This window comes from Colobus angolensis, unplaced genomic scaffold (genome assembly GCF_000951035.1).
Source record: "Colobus angolensis palliatus isolate OR3802 unplaced genomic scaffold, Cang.pa_1.0 Scaffold14, whole genome shotgun sequence".
NCBI classification, from domain to species: domain Eukaryota; kingdom Metazoa; phylum Chordata; class Mammalia; order Primates; family Cercopithecidae; genus Colobus; species Colobus angolensis.
In genome coordinates this window covers 1,338,444-1,360,914 of record NW_012114488.1, presented here as the reverse complement: position 1 = coordinate 1,360,914, position 22,471 = coordinate 1,338,444, and the positions used below count along the sequence as shown (strand labels likewise).

The window sequence follows — 22,471 nt, the reverse complement described above, 5'->3', positions numbered from 1 at the left end:
CAGCTGTGCTACAACTGTCTTCCTATCACCAGTAAATGAAGAAACATACCAAATGAGAACTGAGTGCATACAATACCTGCACACTTAAACCTATGGTCCTCTCAGCCTTTTAGGCTACGCAGTGGTCACAGTTTCAAGTTGTATTTTAAACAGTGTAGAATTCTTTTTACCAAGAAATTTTATTTTAGTTTATCTATTTTTGGAGACAGAGTCTTCTTTCTTGCCCAGCCTGGAGTGCAGTGGCATGATCTCAGCTCACTGCAACCTCTGCCTCTTGTATTCAGGCAACTCTCATGCCTCAGCCTCTCAAGTAGCTGGGATTACAAGCATGTGCCACCACGGCTGGCTAATTTTCTGTATTTTTAGTAGAGATGGGGTTTTGCCATTGTTGACCAGGCTTATCTTGAACTTCTGACCTCAAATGATCCACCCACCACCTGGGCCTCCCTAAGTGCTGGGATTACAAGCATAAGCCACCGCGCCCGGCCCAACAAACACATTTTTTAAAAAGGGAGTAGACATTTGTAAGTGTATGTACCCACACAGGGAGAAATTCATTCGTGTCCCTGTGCCCTGCTATGTCTTTCAGGAACAGTGGCCCCCTTGAACAGTGTAGTTGGTACCTGGAGGCTGATAGAAACATGCTGATGACTATTTTCAGGTACTGAAATTGATTCGGGTTTTACTTCCAGGCTCAATCCATCCCAGATCCCATAAACATCTCCTCTCTTTGAGATGGGAAACAGCAAAGGTACTGTTCCTGACAACAGTAATTATCATTGGTTGAACGTTCTGTTTCTTGACTCTTCTGCCCTGTTCCTTTCTGCCAACAGTTTTTTTTTTTTTGAGACAGAGTCTCGCTCTGCCCCCAGGCTGGAGTGCAGTGGCTGGATCTCAGCTCACTGCAAGCTCCACCTCCCGGGTTCACGCCATTCTCCTGCCTCAGCCTCCCGAGTAGCTGGGACTACAGACACCCGCCACCTCGCCCGGCTAATTTTTTTGTATTTTTGGTAGAGACAGGGTTTCACCGTGTTCGCCAGGATGGTTTCGATCTCCTGACCTCGTGATCCGCCCATCTCGGCCTCCCAAAGTGCTGGGATTACAGGCTTGAGCCACCGCGCCCGGCCTGCCAACAGTTTTTTTTATAAGCATCTACTGTGTTTATGGTCCCTGCTAGGCAGATGCTGGAGATAAGATGGGGAGCAAAATAGATATAATCTCTATATCCCATAGATCTTTTAATCTCATGGAAGACAAATAAGCAATTTTAATAAAATACTAAAATCTGTTAGCAAGTGCCTTGTTAACAGAAGTATGGTGTCAAGGAGGAGGAAACTCAAGCTCATATCTGAAAGTTGAGAGTTCCCTGGGTAAGGAAAGGTGTAGAAGAATATAAGGAAATTCCAGAGAGAAGTGTTTGAAGGAAGTACCTAGAAGTGGGAATGAGTGTAGAACTTGGAGCATGGAGGGCAGGTGGGTAAAACGGGGCGGTCAGAGGCAAGGGAGTGGGAAGGAGGTTAGGAGAAGAGATGATGATGGGAGGTGAGGCAGACCATGGAGGGCCTTGTTGACCACATAAAGAAATTTAGAGTAAAATTTAGGGCAATTATGAGTCGAGGATTTAAAGCCTTTCTAAATATGTATACACAGAAAATGCATGGCTGGGCATGGTGGCTCACACCTGTAATTCCAGCACTTTGGGAGACTGAGGCGGGTGGATCACTTGAGCTCAGGAGTTTGAGACCAGCCTGGGCAACATGGCAAGACCCCATCTCTACAAAAAAAAAAAAAAACAAAACAAAAATTAGCAGAGCATGGTGGCGTGTGCCTCTAGTCCCAGCTACCTGGGAGGCTGAGGTGGGAGGATTGCTTGAGCCTGGGAGGTGGAGGCTGCAGTGAGCTGAGATCATGCTGCTGCACTCCAGCTTGGGCAACAGAGTGAAACTCTGTCTCAGAAAGAATGAAAGGAGAGAGAGAGAGGGAGAGGGAGAGGGAGAGGAAGGAGGAGGAGGAGGAGGAGGGGGGAGACAGAAAATGCAGAGTAATATAAACCATAGTGTGAGGGTTAGCACTCCTCATTGCCTTCAGAAGAAAGACAGTGTCTTTTTCTGTGTCAATTGTCTTCATTCTTCCTCCCCATGCCACATGCCTATTCCGCTCAAACTGGGGTCTGTAGATGTGTTCTTGGACGTCATGTTTCTTTGCAATAATTTTTTAAATATTTGCTTTCATTTTGTTGATAATATTAAAACATTCGTACAAGAATATTCTGGATTATCTGAATAACCCTTGCTGGGAGATCAACATGACCCATTTCCATCTTCTCTGCACACATTTTGTTTCTTGAATCTCATCACAACACAATTCCAGGTTGTAGAGCCAGAGAATGATTGGCACCGCGCTGATTCAGGGAAGAAAAGGAGAAGAAACTGAGAATAGGTGGGTCTGGACGAAGGCTTAAACATAATCAGTGAATGCTGGTAGGAACAAGGAGATGTTGGAGATTTCAGCTATGTTGTCAGCCACATCACAGCAGTAAAAACAAGATAGGCTGATACGGTAATAAGCCCTGGTCCTGCTCCCTAGGAAATAAGAGTCCAGGCATTGTCTCTCAGGATGTTTCTCTGGTATCTGGTCGGATGTTAGCATTTTTTCAGTCAAGAACTGGGAGTTGGGAGGAGTGCGTGGGGCACAGGAGATCTCTTTGATGGCTGGCTCCTCTGAAAACAATAAACAGCTTTTAGAGAGAAGGGAGGGCATCGGGCTTTTCATTTGGCCACGGTTGGCAACAGCTTACTCCACCCACAGACAACACAAAGGGAGGGTGGGCCGATGGAGCAGAGAGTGGGCTCCCGGCCAGGCTCATTATGTCATCCAGCATCTGGAGGGAGAGTCTGGGAGACATTTTAAAAGAAAAAGAGAAAGATCTTAAGTGGTTATCAGCAGAAGAATCCCACCGTTGAGAAGGAATCTGCACAGGCTTTGGTAAATGGTACGGACAGTACTCTGGTGTTATACTGAGGAAGGTGTTTTTTTTTTTTTTTTTCAAATAATTTATATTTTTGGAAAATACACAGAACGTACAATTTACCGTATTAACTATTTTTAAGTAGACAGTTCAGTACACTTAAGTGCATTCATATCGTTATGCAGGTGTCTTTTATATTCGAACTCACTTTCCTCCAAAGCTCGTTTTATTTTCTGAGCAGAACAAATGAAGATGAGGAGGCTCTCACTTTGCCTTCGTTCTTATCTGGAGCATGGATCCAATTGGGGTCTAGTTTGCAGTGGCCAGTCAAAAGGAAACGCCACCCCCAAGCTCTAGTACTTGTCCTCAAATGGTCTTCCACCCCTGAAATGACAAATACATAACTTAACCAATGCTGAAGGTACAGCGTTCTCTTTCCAGACTCACTGGCACCAGCTCCAGGCCCTCCCGTATTTCCCCAGAGATTGGTGGGTGGAGGCAGCAGGATACAAGACTTCCCCCAGTGTACTCAGTGTTCTGACAGTGTCCAGGTTGCAGAAAAACACAGCCATGTTCCGTTCAGGACATGGGTGGGGGGCAGGTAATAATAGAACTAGGCTCATTGTGCTGTTCTCAGGATAGAATGAGGTCATGCATGTAGAGCTCTTGGCACACATAGTAAGCCATCTCAATATCGGTGAGTTATTTCTGTTCACCATACTGTACCCAAAGGAGGTAACTCATAAGAAAACAGCCAGCTTTTCACATTTTATCTTTTCTTTTTTTGAGATGAAGTGTTGCTCTGTCACCCAGGCTGGAGTGCAGTGGCACAATCTGGGCTCACTGCAACCTCCACCTCCCAGGTTCAAGCAATTCTCCTGCCTCAGGCTCCTGAGTAGCTGGGATTACAGGTGCACGCCTCCATGCCCTGCTCATTTTTGTATTTTTAGTGGAAACGGGGTTTCACCATGTTGGCCAGGCTGGTCTCAAACTCCTGACCTCAAGTGATCCACCTGCCTCAGCCTGGGAGTTTCATTTTAAGAAATGTTTTAGATGCGTGTCTCAATCTCCTACACATTTTTGTGTCCGTAGCGTTGTGGAGGGCTCACTGATGCTCATACTGATGGTCTCAAGGTTCTCTGGATCACCCATTGCTCGTCGACCTAGTCATTTGGGTGGGGAAACTGCTTCAAGCACATTCTGTAGTTTTGGGTGAAACGTCTTCTGCTAACTGCTAACTCTTATTTAAAAATAATGTGTCTTCCTACACTGAATATGTATTTAAAACAAAAAAAAAGTTTCATTCAACAATACCTTTCATTTCTTGAGCATTTCTGTTAAATCTAGGATTGATTATCCCAGGTGTGTTGCACAGCATTAAAATACAGTAAGAAAATGACAATACAGTCAGGTTAGCGCATCAAACCAAAGACACTGTAGGAGTATCACAAACTATGTTAGATGATAATTTTGGAGCATCTTGTAAGATGGAGCATTGCTGACAGTACCAGTGATTGCATGTATTTTTTGAGTGAAACTTTGCTTTAACAAATACGTGTACATGTGGATGATGTCTGGGAACCAGTGCTCAAAAGTGAACATTGGTGTGTTAGTAGCATCATTGTTGACCAAGTACTTGAACATGTAAAATAAATAAAACAGTTTTGAAAGGTATGTCAAAGGTGGGAGCAAGAAAAGAGGAATAAAGGATAGGTGTAAAATGGGAAATTGTATGTCCACTAGTCAATAATTTTGTGGAATGGCACGTTTATGAAAAAGCAAAATGAAGATGTCAGAAGTGTTCCTGCAGTGTCCGGGCCTGGCTCCCTTGGCAGCTCCATCCCACCCACACAGCTGGCTGCAGGTGGGCAGCTGCTAAGTTGCTGCCCTGGGAAGTCAGCCCAGAACCTTTTCATGTCACTTCCCATCCTGCATTCCCAATTTGTCCACTCTGTCCTGGGGCCTCAGGGGCCTGTCTTCTGCCTCGCTTGAAGCCTTCCTGCTCAAAGACTGCTTGGATTGCGTTTGGGAGTTCATCCTGATTTGCCCCTAGTCTCTGCCTTTCAGGTCACATCCTACTGTCCAAAGCACTACTCTGTCCCCATCCCACTGCCTAGAACCCAGGTGAGATCTGGTGTCTCACTTACACTGGAGCAGAGGTCAGAAAGCACCAGCTCACCCTTCCCTGTAACAGCGCTGTTCTTTGTGAACTTGACTTCATAGCTGGGAAAAGGTAGGGGGTTGGGGGCCCTGTGAGTCAACCAACATTGATAGAAGTGAATCAATGTTAAACGTGCCCTCATGTATTTATTTACCCAGGTGGCTCATGCAGTGGCGCAATACATCACATCCCCTGGTAGGCATCCTGGGGAAAGAGGCAGAGGGAGGAACTGTCCCCTACAAGAGCCAGAGGGGTGACCAGAGCGAGTGTGTTGCAGCCTTCAGTTAAGTGTTGGTCCACTGAGGAGAGAGCATGCTGAATGCATTATCGTTTGCTTAATGTGTATATAAAGACAGTCTACTAAGTCAGAATGGCGTATGAGGGGGAAAAAAAACAGAAATAGTCCCAATGACAAGCAGCTTAAGAACTAGTGAGATAAAAGACAAACGAGATATAAGGACAGAGCAACAGAAGACAGCGCGTGGTCAAGTGTGAGTGTGGAGCGGCTGACGGGAAGGAGAGAAGGCAGCCGTGAGCAGCCATTGGTGAGGCAAATGGAATCACTGAGTGAGTGATGACCTAATTGTAGGAGACTAGGCCTTGAAGATAAGATGGAGACTTGTGCAAAGCAGAGCCAGGGAGGGGCCAGGCACGACAGCTCATGCCTATCATCCCAGCACCTTGGCAGGCCGAGGCAGAAGGATCACTTGAGCCCGGGAGTTTGAGACCAGCCTGAGCAAAATAGTGAGACCCCATCTCTTAAAACAAAACCAAAAAGTTGTAGCTGGATATAGTGGTACATATCTGTGGTTCTGGCTACTTGGGAGGCTGGGGTGGGTGGTTGAGGCTGCAGTGAGCCATGGTCACACCGGTGCACTCCAGCCTAGGTGACAGAGCACGACTCTGTCTCAAATAGTAGTAATAAAGAAGAGCCGGCGGGGCACAGTGGCTCATACCTGTAATGCTACCCCTTTGGGTGGCTGAGGCTGGTGGATCACCTGAGGTTGGGAGTTCAAGACCAGCCTGGTCAATATGGTGAAACCCCGTCTCTACTAAAAATACAAAAAATAGCTGGGTGTGGTGGCAGGTACCTGTAGTCCTAGCTACTCGGGAGGCGGAGGTTGCAGTGAGCTGAGATCGCACCACTGCACTCCAACCTGGGTGACAGAGTGAGACTCCACCTCAAAAAAAAAAAAAAAAAATTACCTAGGTGTGGTGGCATGCACCTGTAATCCCAGCTACTCAGGAGGCTGAGGCAGGAGAATCGCTTGAACCTGGGAGGTGGAGGTTGCAGTGAGCTGAGATCACGCCACTGCACTCCAGCCTGGGTGACAGAGGGAGAGACTGTACAAAAAAAAAAAAAAAATAACAGCCAAAGAGAACAGCATCAAACCTTCCGGAGATTGTGATTTGCAGCCAGCTTGGAGAACCACTGATGTGGCTTGGATCCTACATTTTACAAGGTGACTAGATTAAAGCCACAGAGGGGTAAGAGACTTCCTCAATGTTACACAGCTTTTAGTAAAGTCAACTCAAAGCAAGCCATATTCCCAACATCTCTGTAGTCTCTACACCAAGAAAACAGTTTGTTTATTTAGGTTTCTGATGTTATTCGGAAGATGTACCATCAGTGTGGCGTTACTATGAGCGATCACCTTAAAAATGTTGGCAGGAGGGAGATTTGGTGGATTTTCCTGCAGTGAAATCATTGTGCTGGGGGCGAATGGGTCCAGGCCCCACGGCTGTTGCATTCACTATTCTGACTTGGCCATAATGCACTCACTGTGCCTGCATGCCTGTCCATTGGTAATTCACAGCTTGTTCTCCTAGCAAGGGTGGCGGAGGCTTGCTCCATTGTCCTCTGTCCTCACTCATCTTCCAGGGCCTATTCTTCCCGAATACGTGGCTGTGAGCATTCAGCTAAGCAGAGCTAGGGCATCTTTTTTCATGTTACCCACAGAGAAATGCTGATGAGCTTCTGCTACATGGTAAGATTAGAATTGCCAGATTTATAGTAAGGGTTGGGCATCCCTAATCCAAAAATCCAGAATCCAAAATGCTACAAAATCTGAAACTTTTTGAGCACTATGGCATTCAAAGGAAATGCTCATTGGAGCATTTCAGATTTCAGATTTTCAAATTAGGGATGCTTAACTAGTAAGCAGGATGCACATACTCCAAAATCTGAAAAAACTCTGAAATCCAAACCCCTCTGGTTCCAAGCATTTTGGATAAGGGATTCGCAACCTGTAATGTGAGTCACCCGTATGCATGGGAATCATATGGTCACAAAGTTTCAAAGATGACCTTGTTGTCAGAATTACAAGAGAAGGGCCAGGCACGGTGGCTCACGCCTGTAATCTGAGCACTGTGGGAGGCCGAGGTGGCAGGATCCTTTGAGATCGGGAATTCAAGACCAGCCTGGACAATATGGTGAAACCCCGTCACTACTAAACACACCAAAATTAGCCGGGCGTGGTGGTGCATGCCTGTAGTCCCAGCTACTTAGGAGGGGCTGAGGCAGGCGAGTCCCTTGAACCCAGGAGGCAGAAGTTTCAGTGAGCCAAGATCACGCCACCGCACTCCAGCCTGAGGGACAGTGAGACTCTGTCTCAAAGAAAATTACACAAGCAGGATGATTTCATTGTTATTTCTATGCGTTTCTCTACATGGTGAGTGCCTATCTGGAAAGTTATCATCTGCGAATTTCCTCCAAGTCAGCATTTCATTAGGATTTACTTATGTATTTTAAACAATCAACTCATGTTTCTTTTCCGGTGCTCAGTGGGAAGCATGCCAGACTCTCTTTTCTCAGGAGTCCGTAGGGATTTCATTCCCAGCTCTGCCTCTAGCTGCCTTTGTAATGTTGGATGAGTCACTTCATCTCTGTAAAGTGAGATATCCAACCAGATGATCTTTAAGGTCCTTCCCAGTTCCGAAGTTACTCTTGGCACTTGTACTTCACTGACATTGGATAAAAAGGGGGCAAAAAGTAAGGACTCTTAGATAAGTAATTCAGCCTGCTTTCACTCACTGAATCCTGTTGTGTTCTGTACGCTGTCACCTTAAATTGTAGTTCAAGGTCACACAGCCAGTAAGTGGTGGAGGCAGGATTTGAACCAAGGAAAGCCGACTCCTGAGTGCATGCTCTTAACCGCTGTTTTATAAAGGCCACTGGACATGGTTGGCCTCCTTGGGAATAGCACCCTGAAGAGTAAGCATGTTGTGGTCAGATAGAAGAAGAGAGCCCTTCAGAGGGAAAGAGATGGCTGGAGGGCTCAGAGGTGGAAATGAGCCGATGTGTCTGGGTTTGGTGAGGAGCTAGATAGCTCAAGACACAAGGTTACTCGGCTTAAGGACTGGGAGAGCAAAGGAGCTGGAATACCAGCAGAGGTGGTTACGTGCAATTCTGTGTGCAGTGGGAGAAGCTGATATTTAGAACTGGAGGTAATGATACAATGGTTTCCAGGAAAGTATATCTGATACTTGATGAAAGGCATCTGAGGGGCATGGAGGAGACATTTCTCCAGAAAGATTGATTTTTCAGCGGACAGAGTAGACATGAGAGAGTCAGTGGTGATAGCAGCCTGGGTCACAGGTGGAGTTGCAGCTCTGTGAAAAGAACTAGAGATGCCGAGAGTGGGAACCAAGACAGAAGGAAGGCTTGGTAAGATCCGGGAGCCTGGGTTAAACTCCGGGGAGGTGGCACAGCCTTGGCAGGTCCACACAAGCAGGGGAGCAGAATGGTTAAGGAAGAGCCATGCTGCACTGCAAATGATGTGTTATATTCCAATCGACAGTGTTTCCCTTAATCAGAACAAACTAATACACAGTAGTTTTAGGCCTCTAAAGGAATTCCTTGTGGCTCTGCCTGTTGGAAATACACATTTTAAAAAGGCAACACGTTGCAAAGGTAACCTCCAGGTATTTAAATACACACGAGCCATTGTGCTTACGCATTTATGCAGCATCTGTTTTGCACTTTATAAGTAGTTTTACTTGTTTTGCTTTTACTATAGTTTTTCTTTTCTTTTCCCTCTTCCCTCTCCTCTCTCTTCTTTTTCTGAGACAGGGTCTCGCTCTGTCACCCAGGCTGGAGTGTGGTGGCATGATATCGGCTCACTACAACCTCTGCCTCCCCAATTCAAGCGATACCACTGCCTCAGCCTTCTGACTAGCTGGGATTACAAGCACCTGCCACCACACCCGGGTAATTTTTGTATTTTTAGTAGATACATGGTTTCACCATATTGGCCAGGTTGGTCTTGAACTCCTGACCTCAGGTAATCCACCTACCTTGGTCTCTCAGAGAGCTGAGATTACAGATGTGAGCCACTGTGCCCGGCCCAGTTTTTCTTTTCTTATTATAAAATAACACATACTCATTTGATTTAGAAACTTAAAAACTACATATAAGCAAAAAGAAGAAAGATCACTGAAAATCCCAAGATACTTGATTAACACAGTAGTGTTGAATCTTTTAGTTTTATTTTTAGTGAAGAAAAGGTATCAAAATATACAAACTCTTTTTTTTTTTTTTTTTTTTTTTTAAAGACAGAGTCTCACTCTGTTGCCCAGACTGGAATGCAGTGGCGTGATCTCTGCTCACTGCAAGCTCCGCCTCCTGGGTTCATGCCATTCTCCTGTCCCGAGTAGCTGGGACTACAGGCGCCCACCACCATGCCTGGCTAACTTTTTTTTTGTATTTTTTTTAGTAGAGATGGGATTTCACCGTGTTAACCAGGATGGTCTCAATCTCCTGACCTCATGATCCACCTACTTCAGCCTGCCAAAGTGCCGGGGTTACAGGCGTGAGCCCCCATGCCCGGCCACAAACTCTTTAATGACTAACTTTCTCCCCAGTCTATTGTGAATATTTTTTATGAGTAAAAAAGGTATCAAAATATACAAACTCTTTTATGATTAACTTTTTCCCTAATCTATTGTGACTATTTTTATGTGTAAAATTATCAAAATATTCAAACTCTTTCATGATTAACTTTTTGCGTAATCTACCATGAATATTTTTTGTGAGTTATGGCTGTGATACTGTAGTAGGTTTAGCTAAATCTCTTGGGTCTCTCCATCTCTTAGATCATGCCCCATTTTTTATGATCACTGTCATTGCTGCCGTTAACATCTAGGTAGCAATGATCTGTTCCTCTGGGTGGATTTGTTGGGCCTGTTTTAAGGTCTTTATTCCAGGTGATTTGAGGGGATTTTCCGTTGGGCGGATTGCTGGTGTGTCAGCTGTGGTTATGTTTTATGGTGTCAAAGGAATATCCACTTCTCATCTTCTCAGAGTCCAGGGAATATCTGAAGGAGGCAGAGGAGCTTTGCCTTTGTAAGTGACCTGGATGTGCTGGACAGAGGGTCAAAAAGAATGATGACCCCAGCAGGTGGCAGAGGAGAAATGAAAAGGGAAGGGGGACTTTGCAGCGTGGCAAGCAGAATCCAGGCAGTGCCAAGGAAAGGCCCTGCAGGGGTGAGAGTGACGCTGGCAGGGCTGGAGGGACATTGCGTGTGCAATCTCCTGTGAAGTGCTGGAGAAGTGCTTAGGCTGACTTCTTTTTCAATAATCTAGAGGAGGCTAGGCACAGTGGCTCATGCCTGTAATACCAGCACTTTGGGAGGCCGAGGCAGGTGGCTTGCTTGAGCCCAGGAGTTAGAGACCAGCCTGGGCAACGTAGGGAGCCCCTGTCTCTACAGAAACATGCAAAATTAGCCAGGCATGGTAGTGTGCGCCTGTAATCCAAGCTACTCGGAAGGCTGAGGTGGGAGGATGGCTTGAACCCCACGGAGGTTGTACTACTGCACTCCAGCGTGGTACCAGAGTGAGACCGCCTCTTAGAAAAGAAAAGCTACCTTAAAAGTAATAATAAAATAGGGGCTGGGCGCGGTGGCTCAAGCCTGTAATCCCAGCACTTTGGGAGGCCGAGATGGGCGGATCACGAGGTCAGGAGATCGAGACCATCCTGGCTAACATGGTGAAACCCCGTCTCTACTAAAAAAAATACAAAAAAAAAACTAGCCAGGCGAGGTGGCGGGCGCCTGTAGTCCCAGCTACTCGGGAGGTTGAGGCAGGAGAATGGCGTAAACCCGGGAGGCGGAGCTTGCAGTGAGCTGAGATCCAGCCACTGCAGTCCAGCCCGGGCGACAGAGCGAGACTCCGTCTCAAAAAAAAAAAATAATAATAATAATAATAATAATAATAATAATACAGAGGAATCTGGCATAAGTCATTGTGGTAGAGAGACCTGAGCCACGTTTCACAATGTAACCGGTTGTTGAGATGGACATATTGTATCACATTGCAAGGATTTTGAATAGTTCCTTGGACAGTAGGCACACATGGAGATAGATGATGGATAGATGGTAGATGGACATCAGACAGATTGACAGATGATAGATTGATAGATGATAGATCAGTAGATGATAGGCTGATACATGATAGATTGATTGATAATAGATAGATTGATAGATGATAGAGGGATAGCTCTATTCCAGCCTAATTTCTGATACAGGGGCTTCATGAGGATCAAATAAGTCAAAATGGGTAAAGGGCTTACAGCATTGCTTAGCACATGTTAAACACTGCTTAAGTTTCAGTTATTATTATTAGTTTCATCATTGCCGTCTTGTGGGATTGAGAAAAAGCAGTGTCTCTTGGGTATCGCCAGTTATGAAGTAGATGCTTAATAACTGATGGGTGTCCCGTTCTTGTTTCCTTTAATTAATTACCAGATGGTTTAGTGTTGACTGTATTCACGCTGAAGTCCTTTAGATTGAATATTTGTTTCCCTGAGATCGTCATGCATATTTCTTCTTTCTTTTTTAAAGAGACATAAACAGTGACAGTTTCAATATGTTTTACCCAGCTGTCTGTTTCCCAGGATCTGTACTCTGTTCATATGGCACATTTCCTGCATATCATGCAGCCATTCTTCTCTGACACATTCTGAGACGGAGACTTAGAGGAAACACAGGCCCTATGTAAACATTTGAAACACAGACAAGCAAATACCGATGAGTCTTTATCGCTCTTGATTCTTGGCACAGTTCCTTGAGTGTGGTAGAGGCCTAACAATTTTTCAAATGAATGTAGAATAAGGAGAATATTTATTTTGTACTTTGTGAACTTGTTTAGAGACAAGGTCTCCCTCTGTTGCCCAGGCTGGAGTGCAGTAGCACAGTCCTAGCACACGGCAGCCTCCAGCTCCCAGGCTCACGTGATCCTCCCACCTCAGCCTCCCAAGTAGCTGGGACTACAGGCAGGCATCATGACATCCAGCTAATTTTAAAATTTTTGTAGAGATGGGCGTCTCTCTGTTTCCAACAAAGGCAGCACAGAGTGTCCAAAGCAGAAAATCTTTGTGTAGCTCGCCGAGGCGCCCTGGGAAAGTTGTGTAAACTAAGCTTCAAATTTTTCTCTGGTGGCTCCAACACTTCCTGTGTAGCCTTGGGAAAGTTACTTAACCTCTCCAGCCTGTTTGTTCACCTGCCACGTGGGGTTAATAATAGCACCTGTCACTCAGGGCTTCCTGAGGATCATATAAGTCAAAATGGGTAAAGGGCTTACAGCATTGCTTAGCACATGTTAAACACTGCTTAAGTTTCAGTTATTATTATTAGTTTCATCATTGCCATCTCATGGGATTGAGAAAAAGTCGTGTCTCTTGGGTATCGCCAGTTATGAAGTAGATGCTTAATAACTGATGGGTGTCCCATTCTTGTTTCTTTAAATTAATTACCGGATGGTTTAGTGTTGACTTAACAGAAAACAGTGTACTATTTCTACTATGGGATTTAAAATTCTGAGCACAATTAACTGGATCTCTCATGTTTTTGTTTGTGATGTGGGAGTGTGTGTGTGTGCACGGCTATATTTAGCAGATTTTATAAGCTGTTTAGAGGCCCCATCACTCTGTCAAAATTGCTTCATTTCATTTCTGTGGGATGAAAATCCATGCCCTCTTCATTTATAAGTGTTTGGAACCTGAGACTGTGTGACACTGGATTAGATGCTCTGCCACTCAATAGCCGAGTAACTTGGACAAGTTGCTTCTCTATGTTTCGGTGCCCTCATCAGTAAAAGGGGAAAAATAGTACCTCCAAGTTACTGTGGCTGTGAGAACCAGGGGGACCACAATGACAGTTTCTAAAATGTATTGAGTCTGGGTGTGGCAGCTCATGCCTGTAATCCCAGCACTTTGGGAGGCTGTGGTGGGAGATTGCTTGAGGCCAGGAATTTAAGACTAGCCTGGGCAACACAGCAAGACCCTGTCTCTACAAAAAATTCTAAAAAATTAGCCGGATGTGGTGGCACATGCCTGTAGTCCCAGCTACTCAGGAGGCCAAGGTAGGAGGATCCCTTAAGCCCAGGAGTTTGAGGCTGTAGTGAGCTATGATTGCACCACTGTACTCAAAGCCTGGGCAACAGAGCAAGACCCTATCTCAAGTAAATAAATAAATAAGTAAATAAGAAAGAAGGAGGGAGGGAGGGAGGGAGGAAGAAAGGAAGAAAGGAAAAGAAAAGAAAAGAAAGATAGATAGATAGATAGATGTATTGAGCACTTCTCTGTGGCAGGTGCTGTTCTAAGTCCTGAACTTCTTTACAGAGCTCGGCAGCATGCCTGCACTTAATAAGCATTAGATCTCATTGTTATTACTGCAAGTCTGAAGAGTAGGTGAAGCCAGATTATGGAAGACAAGCTGTAGCTAAGGACTCTGAAGGTCATGGTGGAGCCAGGATTTGAATCTGGCCAGTAAGGTTCCAAAGTCCATGATTCTATTTTATTATTGTGATTATTTTTTATTTATTTATTTTTGAGATGGAGCCTTGCTCTGTCACCAGGCCGGAGCGCAGAGGCACAATCTCAGCTCATGGCAACCTCCGCCTCCCAGGTTCAAGTGATTGTCCTGCCTCAGCCTCCCCAGTAGCTGTGACTATAGGCATGCACCACTGCGCCCAGCTAATTTTTGTATTTTCAGGGGTTTCACCATGTTGGCCAGGATGGTCTCGATCTCTTGACCTCATGATCCAGCCACCTTGGCCTCCCAACGTGCTGGGATTACAGGCATGAGCCACCGCACCCGGCCCAAGTCCATGATTGTATGCCTTTGACCATGGTCTTCAGCCAACTTGTGGTCCAGAAAACATCTCTTTGTTCTGCACAAACCTGCCTTTTTTTCTTCTCTCTGGAGATCTCCTTCCCTCGGAATGTGTGCCCTTGATTTGTGCATGTTGACATCCTTCCTTTCTACCAAGACCCTTTAGGCCTAGAGGGTCTTGCTGGTTACTCTCCTCGGAGTTCTCATGACATGTTGTATAGGAGAACTCAAGAGCAGGGACCTCTCTAGACATCATTGCATCCCTCCTGTCCTCTCTAGGACCTCCCATTTATTTTGTACTCATTAAGTATGTGTGGGTATAAGACCAATGAATCATTATCTTGTAACGCAGGGCTCACCCTCTGCCCTTGGCTTGCAGAGTCTTGGCAGGGGCGGACAGGTACTGAACCCCACTTCTATTACCTGGCCACTGCCCCAGGTAAGATGCACCGGTCCCTATATCTGAGGGCCGTCAGCTCCCTCCTCTACACCATCTCATGACTTAGACCACCCCCAGGAGAGAGCAGCCTGGGCTAAATGCAGGAAGCTTCAGGCCTCCACTGATGAGAGCAAGACTCTGTGTGTGTCAAGGCCGGGAGAGCGTGTTAGAAGACATGCACACACGTATACATACACAGGGTCTTAAAATTTGAACACATTCACTTTGAAACATGGACTTGGCCATCACTGAGATCTCTGTGGGTCAGGGCTAGAACTCCTAGTTTGGAAAGAAAAGGCCAGAGGCAAGCTGATGTGTTGGCGTGTTCAGAGCTGCTTCCTGTTAATCTGAATTCTGCTGCTTCTCTTAGAACACCTTTTCCTGGCACTTGGTCATGGCACCTTCTTTTTGCTCCACTTAAACTCCCCGTTCTCCACTTCCTCCATCCCTGGAGGTGGTGTTCAGTGGTTACACAGAAAGGAAGGGTCTTTGATGAAGCGTCTCTTTACAGTGGTTCTGAAGGGCTCAAGGAATCCTTGTCTCTCTTTCATGACGTGGTCTCAGCCTCCAGAGGCCTTCGGTCACAAGGTCCAAGCCCTTGCATAGCCTGCTGCCTGGACGATGAGATACCACTGGTAGAAATGGACATTCTAAATCCAGGCATTTAAACTGTAATCCTACTAAATAATTTGTTTCCTGTTTTATATTGTTTGCTTAGAAGAGGGGGTGGAAAAATGCAGAACTGTTTTCCAGTGCATTTCCTTCCTTCCACCCCCAAACCTACTAAAGATACAGCATGCAGATTGCACGCTGGTGGTAGGGTTATTCCCAAGTGTTAATTTTTTACGTGCCTAATTACTTTCCCAGTAGGAATGGCATCTAATACTTTCTAACACTACAATGCTAGCAAATGCTGGGCCCAGAGAAGATGCGCGGTGAATTTATTGATTGCCTGCTGATTTTGTACCCTGATTCTGAGCTCTACAGGAATGTGGCCAGATACTGTCTACATGGGGAGACTTCCGCCTCCATTTTCCCTTCCCTTTTCTATTTTTTTAATGTGCTGAAATCCAGCTTCATCCTTAAAACTAAAACTAGCATTGATTTTTTAAACTTATTTATTTATTTACTTATTATTTTTTTAAGACAGGGTTTTGCTCTGTCGTTTAGGCTGGAGTACAGTGGTGGGATCATAGCTCACTGCAGCCTCAACCTCTTGGACTCAAGAGATCCTCCCACATCAGCCTCCTGAGTAGCTAGGAGTACATGCACACTACCATGCCTGGCTAATGTTTAATTTTTTGTAGATACGGGGTTTTACTATGTTGCCCAGGCTGGTTGTGAACTCCTGAGCTCAAACGACCCTCCTACCTCAGCCTCCCAAAGTATTGGGATTATAGGCATGAACCACGGCACCTGACCCTTTTTTTTTTTTTTTTTTTTTTTTTGCTATGCTAACTATCCCCAGTGCTGCATGTGTACTATTTGTCATGGCTATAGTGATATTCATGATTACTACTACTCATCTGTAATTAAGATATAATTGGGATAATACAGTGAACCAGGCATTGCATGAAGGGCTTTATATGTATTTTCTTATCTAATGAGTGGCATTCAGAACATACTTAATTGCTCACAAGTGGTTCACAAGCTGTGGGTTTCAGGGAAGCCATTTCTGCTGTCTCAGACTCAGTTTCCCCCTCTGCAAAATAGGGAGCTGGATGCCTGCCTCTCCAGGTTCTTTCCTTTTTCATCACTGGTTTAACTCAATTCACTTGTGTTTAGGGAGTCCTTACTGTGTACTCGGCACAGATTTGTTGCTTAGAGAATATAAAACAAATACAGTTCACTCCCTGCGTCAAAACTTGTACCATCTAGTGTAATGACAGGAAGCCAGGGGTATCCGAGGGGTAGAGAACAAGGAAGTCAATTATGTCAGGCAAAAGTGGGGAGATTCCTGAGAGTTGCTTCTAATTAGAAGCTTCCTGAAGGAGGAGAGATTTCCGTTCAGGGTAAAGGAGGCAGTTGATGGCGTGGGAGTACAGAAGCACCTCTTGGCAGAACTGGTGGACAAAACAAGCTATGCAGCAGTGAACCAGAACAGGGCTGCGTTCAGGACCAACTCACCTGACATTTTGCCCTATGCTAAATGTAAACTGGTTACCGTATCGATACCGCTGCAGATAAACTGGAGAATCTCAACCACATCATAAAAGTATGTGGATCTCAGAAGAGTGAAGCATTTGGATATTTGAGATGAGTCCCCATTTTAAAACTGCTTATTTTGGTGCCCCCATATGCTGAGTCTCTCAGCCTCAGGGCAACCTCCAGTGTGAGGATGATAAATCTGATACATCTGGATTTCTGCCACAATATAATAGAATTAATTACCATTGACATTGACTAATGCTTGTGTTTAATAATAAATATATATGCCCCTCTTCATTTCAGAAAGAAACTGAAGGGGGTTGCAAATATATTTGCGATGCAACAAGATACAAAATACAAGAGATTAAGGAAGATAAATAAAAGAAGAAATAATAGAGTAAGGTCAGAGGAAAAGTCCAAATGCCCAAAGGCTTTAAATACTTTATTAGAAGTGGGCTGCATGCATACTTTGGGCTCAGGATCTTATCAGCCAATGCATTTTTTTCCTAAAAGAAAGTTTTTGGTTTTAACATGGTAATGTAGCGTATCTAAGATTCCAAGAGTTAATGTGGAGACTTACCTTTATTGATAAAAGGGATTTTGGGTATTGGATAATGCTGTGTGCTTTCATGCATGTTGACTGCTTAGAAACGAATTCATGAGACACAGACTGAAAGCAAAACACCAGCCCAAGGCTTTCTGGCTGAGCTTCTGAGGCTGCGTAGCTATTGCACCCAGGATTTTACTTAAGGAAACTGCAGGTCTGAGGACAATTGTGTTCTCCAAGAAGAGGAATTCTCTTTGACGTTTATTATTTCCTTTGAGGAGAGGCTTTTTTCTCTGCTTCCCCCACACACCCATTTATTAGAAACATACTCTTTATTTTTTAGAGACAGGGTCTTACTCTGTCACCCAGGCTGGATGGAGTGCAGTGGTATGATCATGACTCGCTGGAATCTGAAATTCTGGTGCTCAAGCCATCTTCCTGCCTTAGCATACCAAGTGGCTAGGACTACAGAAGTCAGCCATCATGCCAGGCTCATTGTTTAATTTTTGTAAAAATGGGGTCTTGCGATGTTGCCCAGGTTCGTTTCAAAATCCTGGCCTCAAGTTATCCTTCCATCTTGGCCGTGAACCACTGCCAAACACATTCTTTTTTTTTTTTTTTTTTGGGGTGACACATTGGTTTATTAAAATATGTAGCAATGTATGGTGAAAATAATATTCATATTTTCTTAAAACAGAATATTGCAGTTTTTAGTGATAGATTTTGTTTTTTAGGGTGGTTTTAGGTTTCAGAGAAATGGAGAAAAAGATACAGGGTGCCCATTTACCTCCTCCCCTCCTGCACACAGTTTTCCCATTATTAATTTCTTACATTAATGTGGTACATTATTGACAACTGATGTACCAATATTGATATGTCATCATTAGCTAGTCCATAGTTTAAGTTAGGGTTCACATCTTGTATTGCTTATTCTTTGAGTTTTGACAAGTGTATAATATTGCATTTTCATGATTAACATTTCTATGTATTTTATCACTGCGTAAAATCTGAAAAAAATCCAGATTTAGTAAAATCCAGAAATATGGTTATGAATAAAATTTTTTGAATTGTTGCAAAAATTTACCTCATTGTATTATATTGAAAAGCCAAACAATCCATCATGTTGCTCAAATTGTTATAGAATGAACTTTAAAACGGAAAAATGTCATTTTTTTCCTGATTTCTTTTGTTTTTCAGTTTTTATTATTATTACTATTTTTTATTATTATACTTTAAGTTCTAGGGGTGTTTGACAAGCCAAACACATTCTTTATGACATTGGAGAAAGATTGGGGCAAGTCTGCCCAGAGAACAGTGGAGCCAAGTGTGACAGCTGGAGGGCCTCAGCACAGGTCTGACCTCCTTTGAGTTCATGTCTCTTTTATTCCTAGTGTCAAGCAGAATGAGCGCTACAGCCAGTTGACTCTGGTCAACTCCACCTCGGCGGACACGGGTGAATTCAGCTGCTGGGGGCAGCTCTGCAGCGGCTACATCTGCAGGAAGGACGAGGCCAAAACGGGCTCCACCTACATCTTTTTTACAGGTAAAATACTTGGTGCATTCATGGAACTCTTCAAACTTCTGGACTTGGCTGAGAGCTGAAGGCTTCCCTACTGCATGCTGAATAGCAAATAATGACAACCAGAGCACTTCTTGTTTGCCAGGCTCTGGGCTAAATGCTTTACATCAGTTATTTCACGTAAGTCTTACTATAGTCCTTCAGAGCAAATACTAATATTATTTCTTTCTTTTTTTTTTTTTTTTTCCAGATGGGAAAGTTGAGGTTTAGAGTGATTAAATAAGTCCTTAAGGTCACACAGCAAGTAAGTGGTGGTAACAGGATTTCAACACAAACGGTTTGGTTCCAGGGTCTGTCCCTGCACTCGCCAATACAGTGACCACTAGACACGTGTGGCTACTTAAATTTAAATGAAAATTAATCAAAATGAAATAAAATTAAAAACAATTTCTCAGTGCACTTGCCAGGTTTCAAGTGCTCAACTGTGGCACGTAGCTAATGGCTATTGTACTAGACAGCACAGAGAAAACATTCCCTTTATCACAGAAAGTTCTGTGGGACAGTGCTGCTGTTGACTTTCATCACTGTGTTCTCAGAACCTCTGACCATCTCCTTTCTGGAAACTCCATAGGATGCTTTGCTAAAGACCTCCTCCCATTTGTCATTTATTTTATTTTATTTTTTGATTTTTCTGTAGAAATGAGGTCTCACCGTGTTGCCCAGGCTGGTCTCAAACTCCTGAGCTCAAGCTATCCTCCTGCTTTGGTCTCCCAAAGTGCTGTAGTTACAGGCATGAGCCACAGTGCTCAGCCCCATTTGTTCTTGGGAGTACTATGAGCTGGGATTTCGGAGGCAAGATTCCCACAGGTTGTGGCTCTTGTGTCTCCAGTCCCTAAGCCTCATTGGACTGCCTGAAAATGTTCAGGTCAGAGTGGAGAACTCTTCTCTGCAGTGCAAAGTATGTTTCTGGAAGGTGGAGCTTGCATTTGAGAAACAGGTGTGCAGAATAACTGCTCAGCCTCTTTCTTCTGTAATGTTCTCTAAGTTCTGAAGTTTAGGGGATGAAGTTCTCCAACAAGGTTCAGAGGTCAATAACAGCTTTCAGGAATCTTACAAATCCACCCCAGTCCTATTGTTGTCCAAGACACTTCAGGTGAAACCAGAATCCTTTCTTAGTGCCTGGCCAGGGACTTTCATGAGATTTCTCTACGCCCTGAATCCACGTACCTTTCAGACCTAGACCTAAATAGACCTAGACGTAGACATAGACCTGTGACCCAAATGATGTTATGACCTGACCAGTAAAGAATGTTTTAGTACAATCTTACGTGTTTGTCTTTTCCTGCCCAAATAACTCCCTTCTGGCAAGAAGATGTATTAGTAGGGTGTGCTGCCGTTCTGGAAGCACATGTGTCTCATTTTGAAGGAGACTTTTTACTCCTTAGTTCAGCTAGATCCGAGTTCTTGTCTCATGCCAGGAAAACTTAGGCACACAGACACTTAAAAGAGTGAGTGGAGTAGAATTTAATATGCGAAAGCTCTCAGCAAAAAGAGGGGTCCTGAAAGCAGGTTGCCGGTTGCCCTCTACACGGTTGAATACAAGGGCTTCTGTGTTCCCCTGGTAGGACTGGGTTCCCTGTTTGTAAAAGGCATGAATTCCTGGCGGCTCCACCCCATCCTTTCAGTGCACATGCAGGTCTTTAATCTGAGTCACTCCACATTGATTTATTTTCCTTACTGCACGTGTGTTAAGGGATGGAATTTTTCACTAGGGGCATGTTTAGGCAAGACTCCTGAGCACAATGACCTTGGTAGGTCAGAGGTTCTCTAAGGACCCTCCCATATCTGCTTAGGAGAGTTCTCTGCCTCCTGCCTCTATCAATTTCATTTCCACAACATCCCTGGGAAATAAGCAAAAGCTATTTTATTGTCTCCAAAATTCCAGAAGTGCTAATGCTCATGCTGAGCCTCAATGTTCTAGGACTTGTAGTGGCACAATAAGGAGTGAAACCTATTTTTCTGACCCAGGATCCAGTGTTTTTGCTGCCTTGAACCTTTTCTAGGACAAGGTGAAGGATGGACTGATAGCCAGATTCTAGCTAGCATAACTTGTTGTCAGGACTATTGCTAATAGTTGTTCATAGGCACTCTCTTTGGATCTTCATTTTGGAACTCGCTACACAAGACTGTGTGTCCTTTGTATTATACCATGCTGTGAAGCAACCGTGGAAAAGGCAACTAATTAGGATGAATAAAAGTCTGTTATTCCAGACAACGACTGATTCCACATTTCAAGTTGCAGAAGGAAGATTCTTTGCCATAATTAGTACTGTTGTGTCATCCCAAAGTATCAGTTGAGGTTTTGAACTGAAGGCTTAGCTTGGGCATAATGTTCTATTAATGTTATGGGGTCTTGGCCAGCCATGGTGGCTCACACCTGTAATCCCAGCACTTTGGGAGGCCGAGGTGGGTGGATCACTTGAGGTCAGGAGTTCGAGACCAGCCTGGTCAACATGGAGAAATCCCATCTCTACAAAAATACAAAAATTAGCTGGGCGTGGTAGCGCACACCTGTAGTCCCAGCTACTCAGGAAGCTGAGGCAGGAGAATCACCTGAATGTGGTAGGCGGTGGTTGCAGTGAGCCAAGATTGTGCTACTATACTTCTAACATGGATGACAGAGCAAGACTTTGTCTGAAAAAAAACAATTATGAAAAAAATTATGGGCTCACCTTGAGTTTTGGAGGCAGATTCTTTTTTTTTTTTTTTTTTAATTTACTGAACTACTTTTGGGAACCAAAGAAAGGCTAAAATATATTTATTCCAACTATCAAGAAACTTTGATCAAAAAGGGAGGTGACCTAATGAGTTTTTTTTCTTATTGCTCTTTTTCTTTTTTCTTACTTCTCAATACTAAGGTAGGAGTCCAGTTGGATTTTCACTGTAGGGTTTATCAATTTGTCTTTTCAAGCATGGGTGGGTTTGAAAAATCAAGATGGGCAGTTACAGAAGCTGAGGTTCCCACTGCTGGCTCAGGGTTCTTTCAGGACATATGTTTCCTGGCTACCCATGTGGAGAAATGTCTGTCATTCATTATGTTTGTATGTTTCCTAGAGTTTGATTGAAAACACTGAAGCTTCTTTTGGGGGACTGACTGTTGTTAGTGTGCAATCTGTGATAAACAATTGCCATATATATTTCCTCTTTCATCTTTATCCAGGAGGCTCTTGGAAGGTTTTTCTCGCTTCTCTCTCACTTTTTATTGGAGTATAACATATGTAAAGAAGAACATTTAAATTCTCAGTGTACAGCTCAATAAATTATCCTCAACCAAACAGGCACCTGTAACTCCCACCCAGGTCAAGGATGAGAACATTACCAGCAGCAAGGCTTTCTCATAGTGAAAGGCTGGGGCTCTCATTTTTATATGTAGGAAAACCACATTAATAAGTACTTTCCTGGCTGAGCACAGTGGCTCATGTTTGTAATCCCCCAGCACTTTGGGAAGCTGAGGGAGATGGATCACTTGAGGTCAGGAGTTCAAGACCAGCTTGATCCACATGGTGAAACCCTATCTC

The 22,471-nt window shown here is 44.2% G+C and overlaps 1 protein-coding gene across 2 annotated transcripts in view; it reads left to right on the top strand.

The window, feature by feature from the left end:
• Nucleotides 1–22,471, top strand: part of PDGFRL (platelet-derived growth factor receptor-like) — a 70,142-nt gene that overhangs the window by 28,555 nt on the left and 19,116 nt on the right. For both annotated transcript variants that reach the window (XM_011934871.1, XM_011934872.1), the window contains exon 4: nucleotides 18,766–18,917. In XM_011934871.1, coding sequence (XP_011790261.1) covers nucleotides 18,766–18,917 — 152 coding nt within the window. The remainder of the gene's footprint in view (nucleotides 1–18,765; nucleotides 18,918–22,471) is intronic.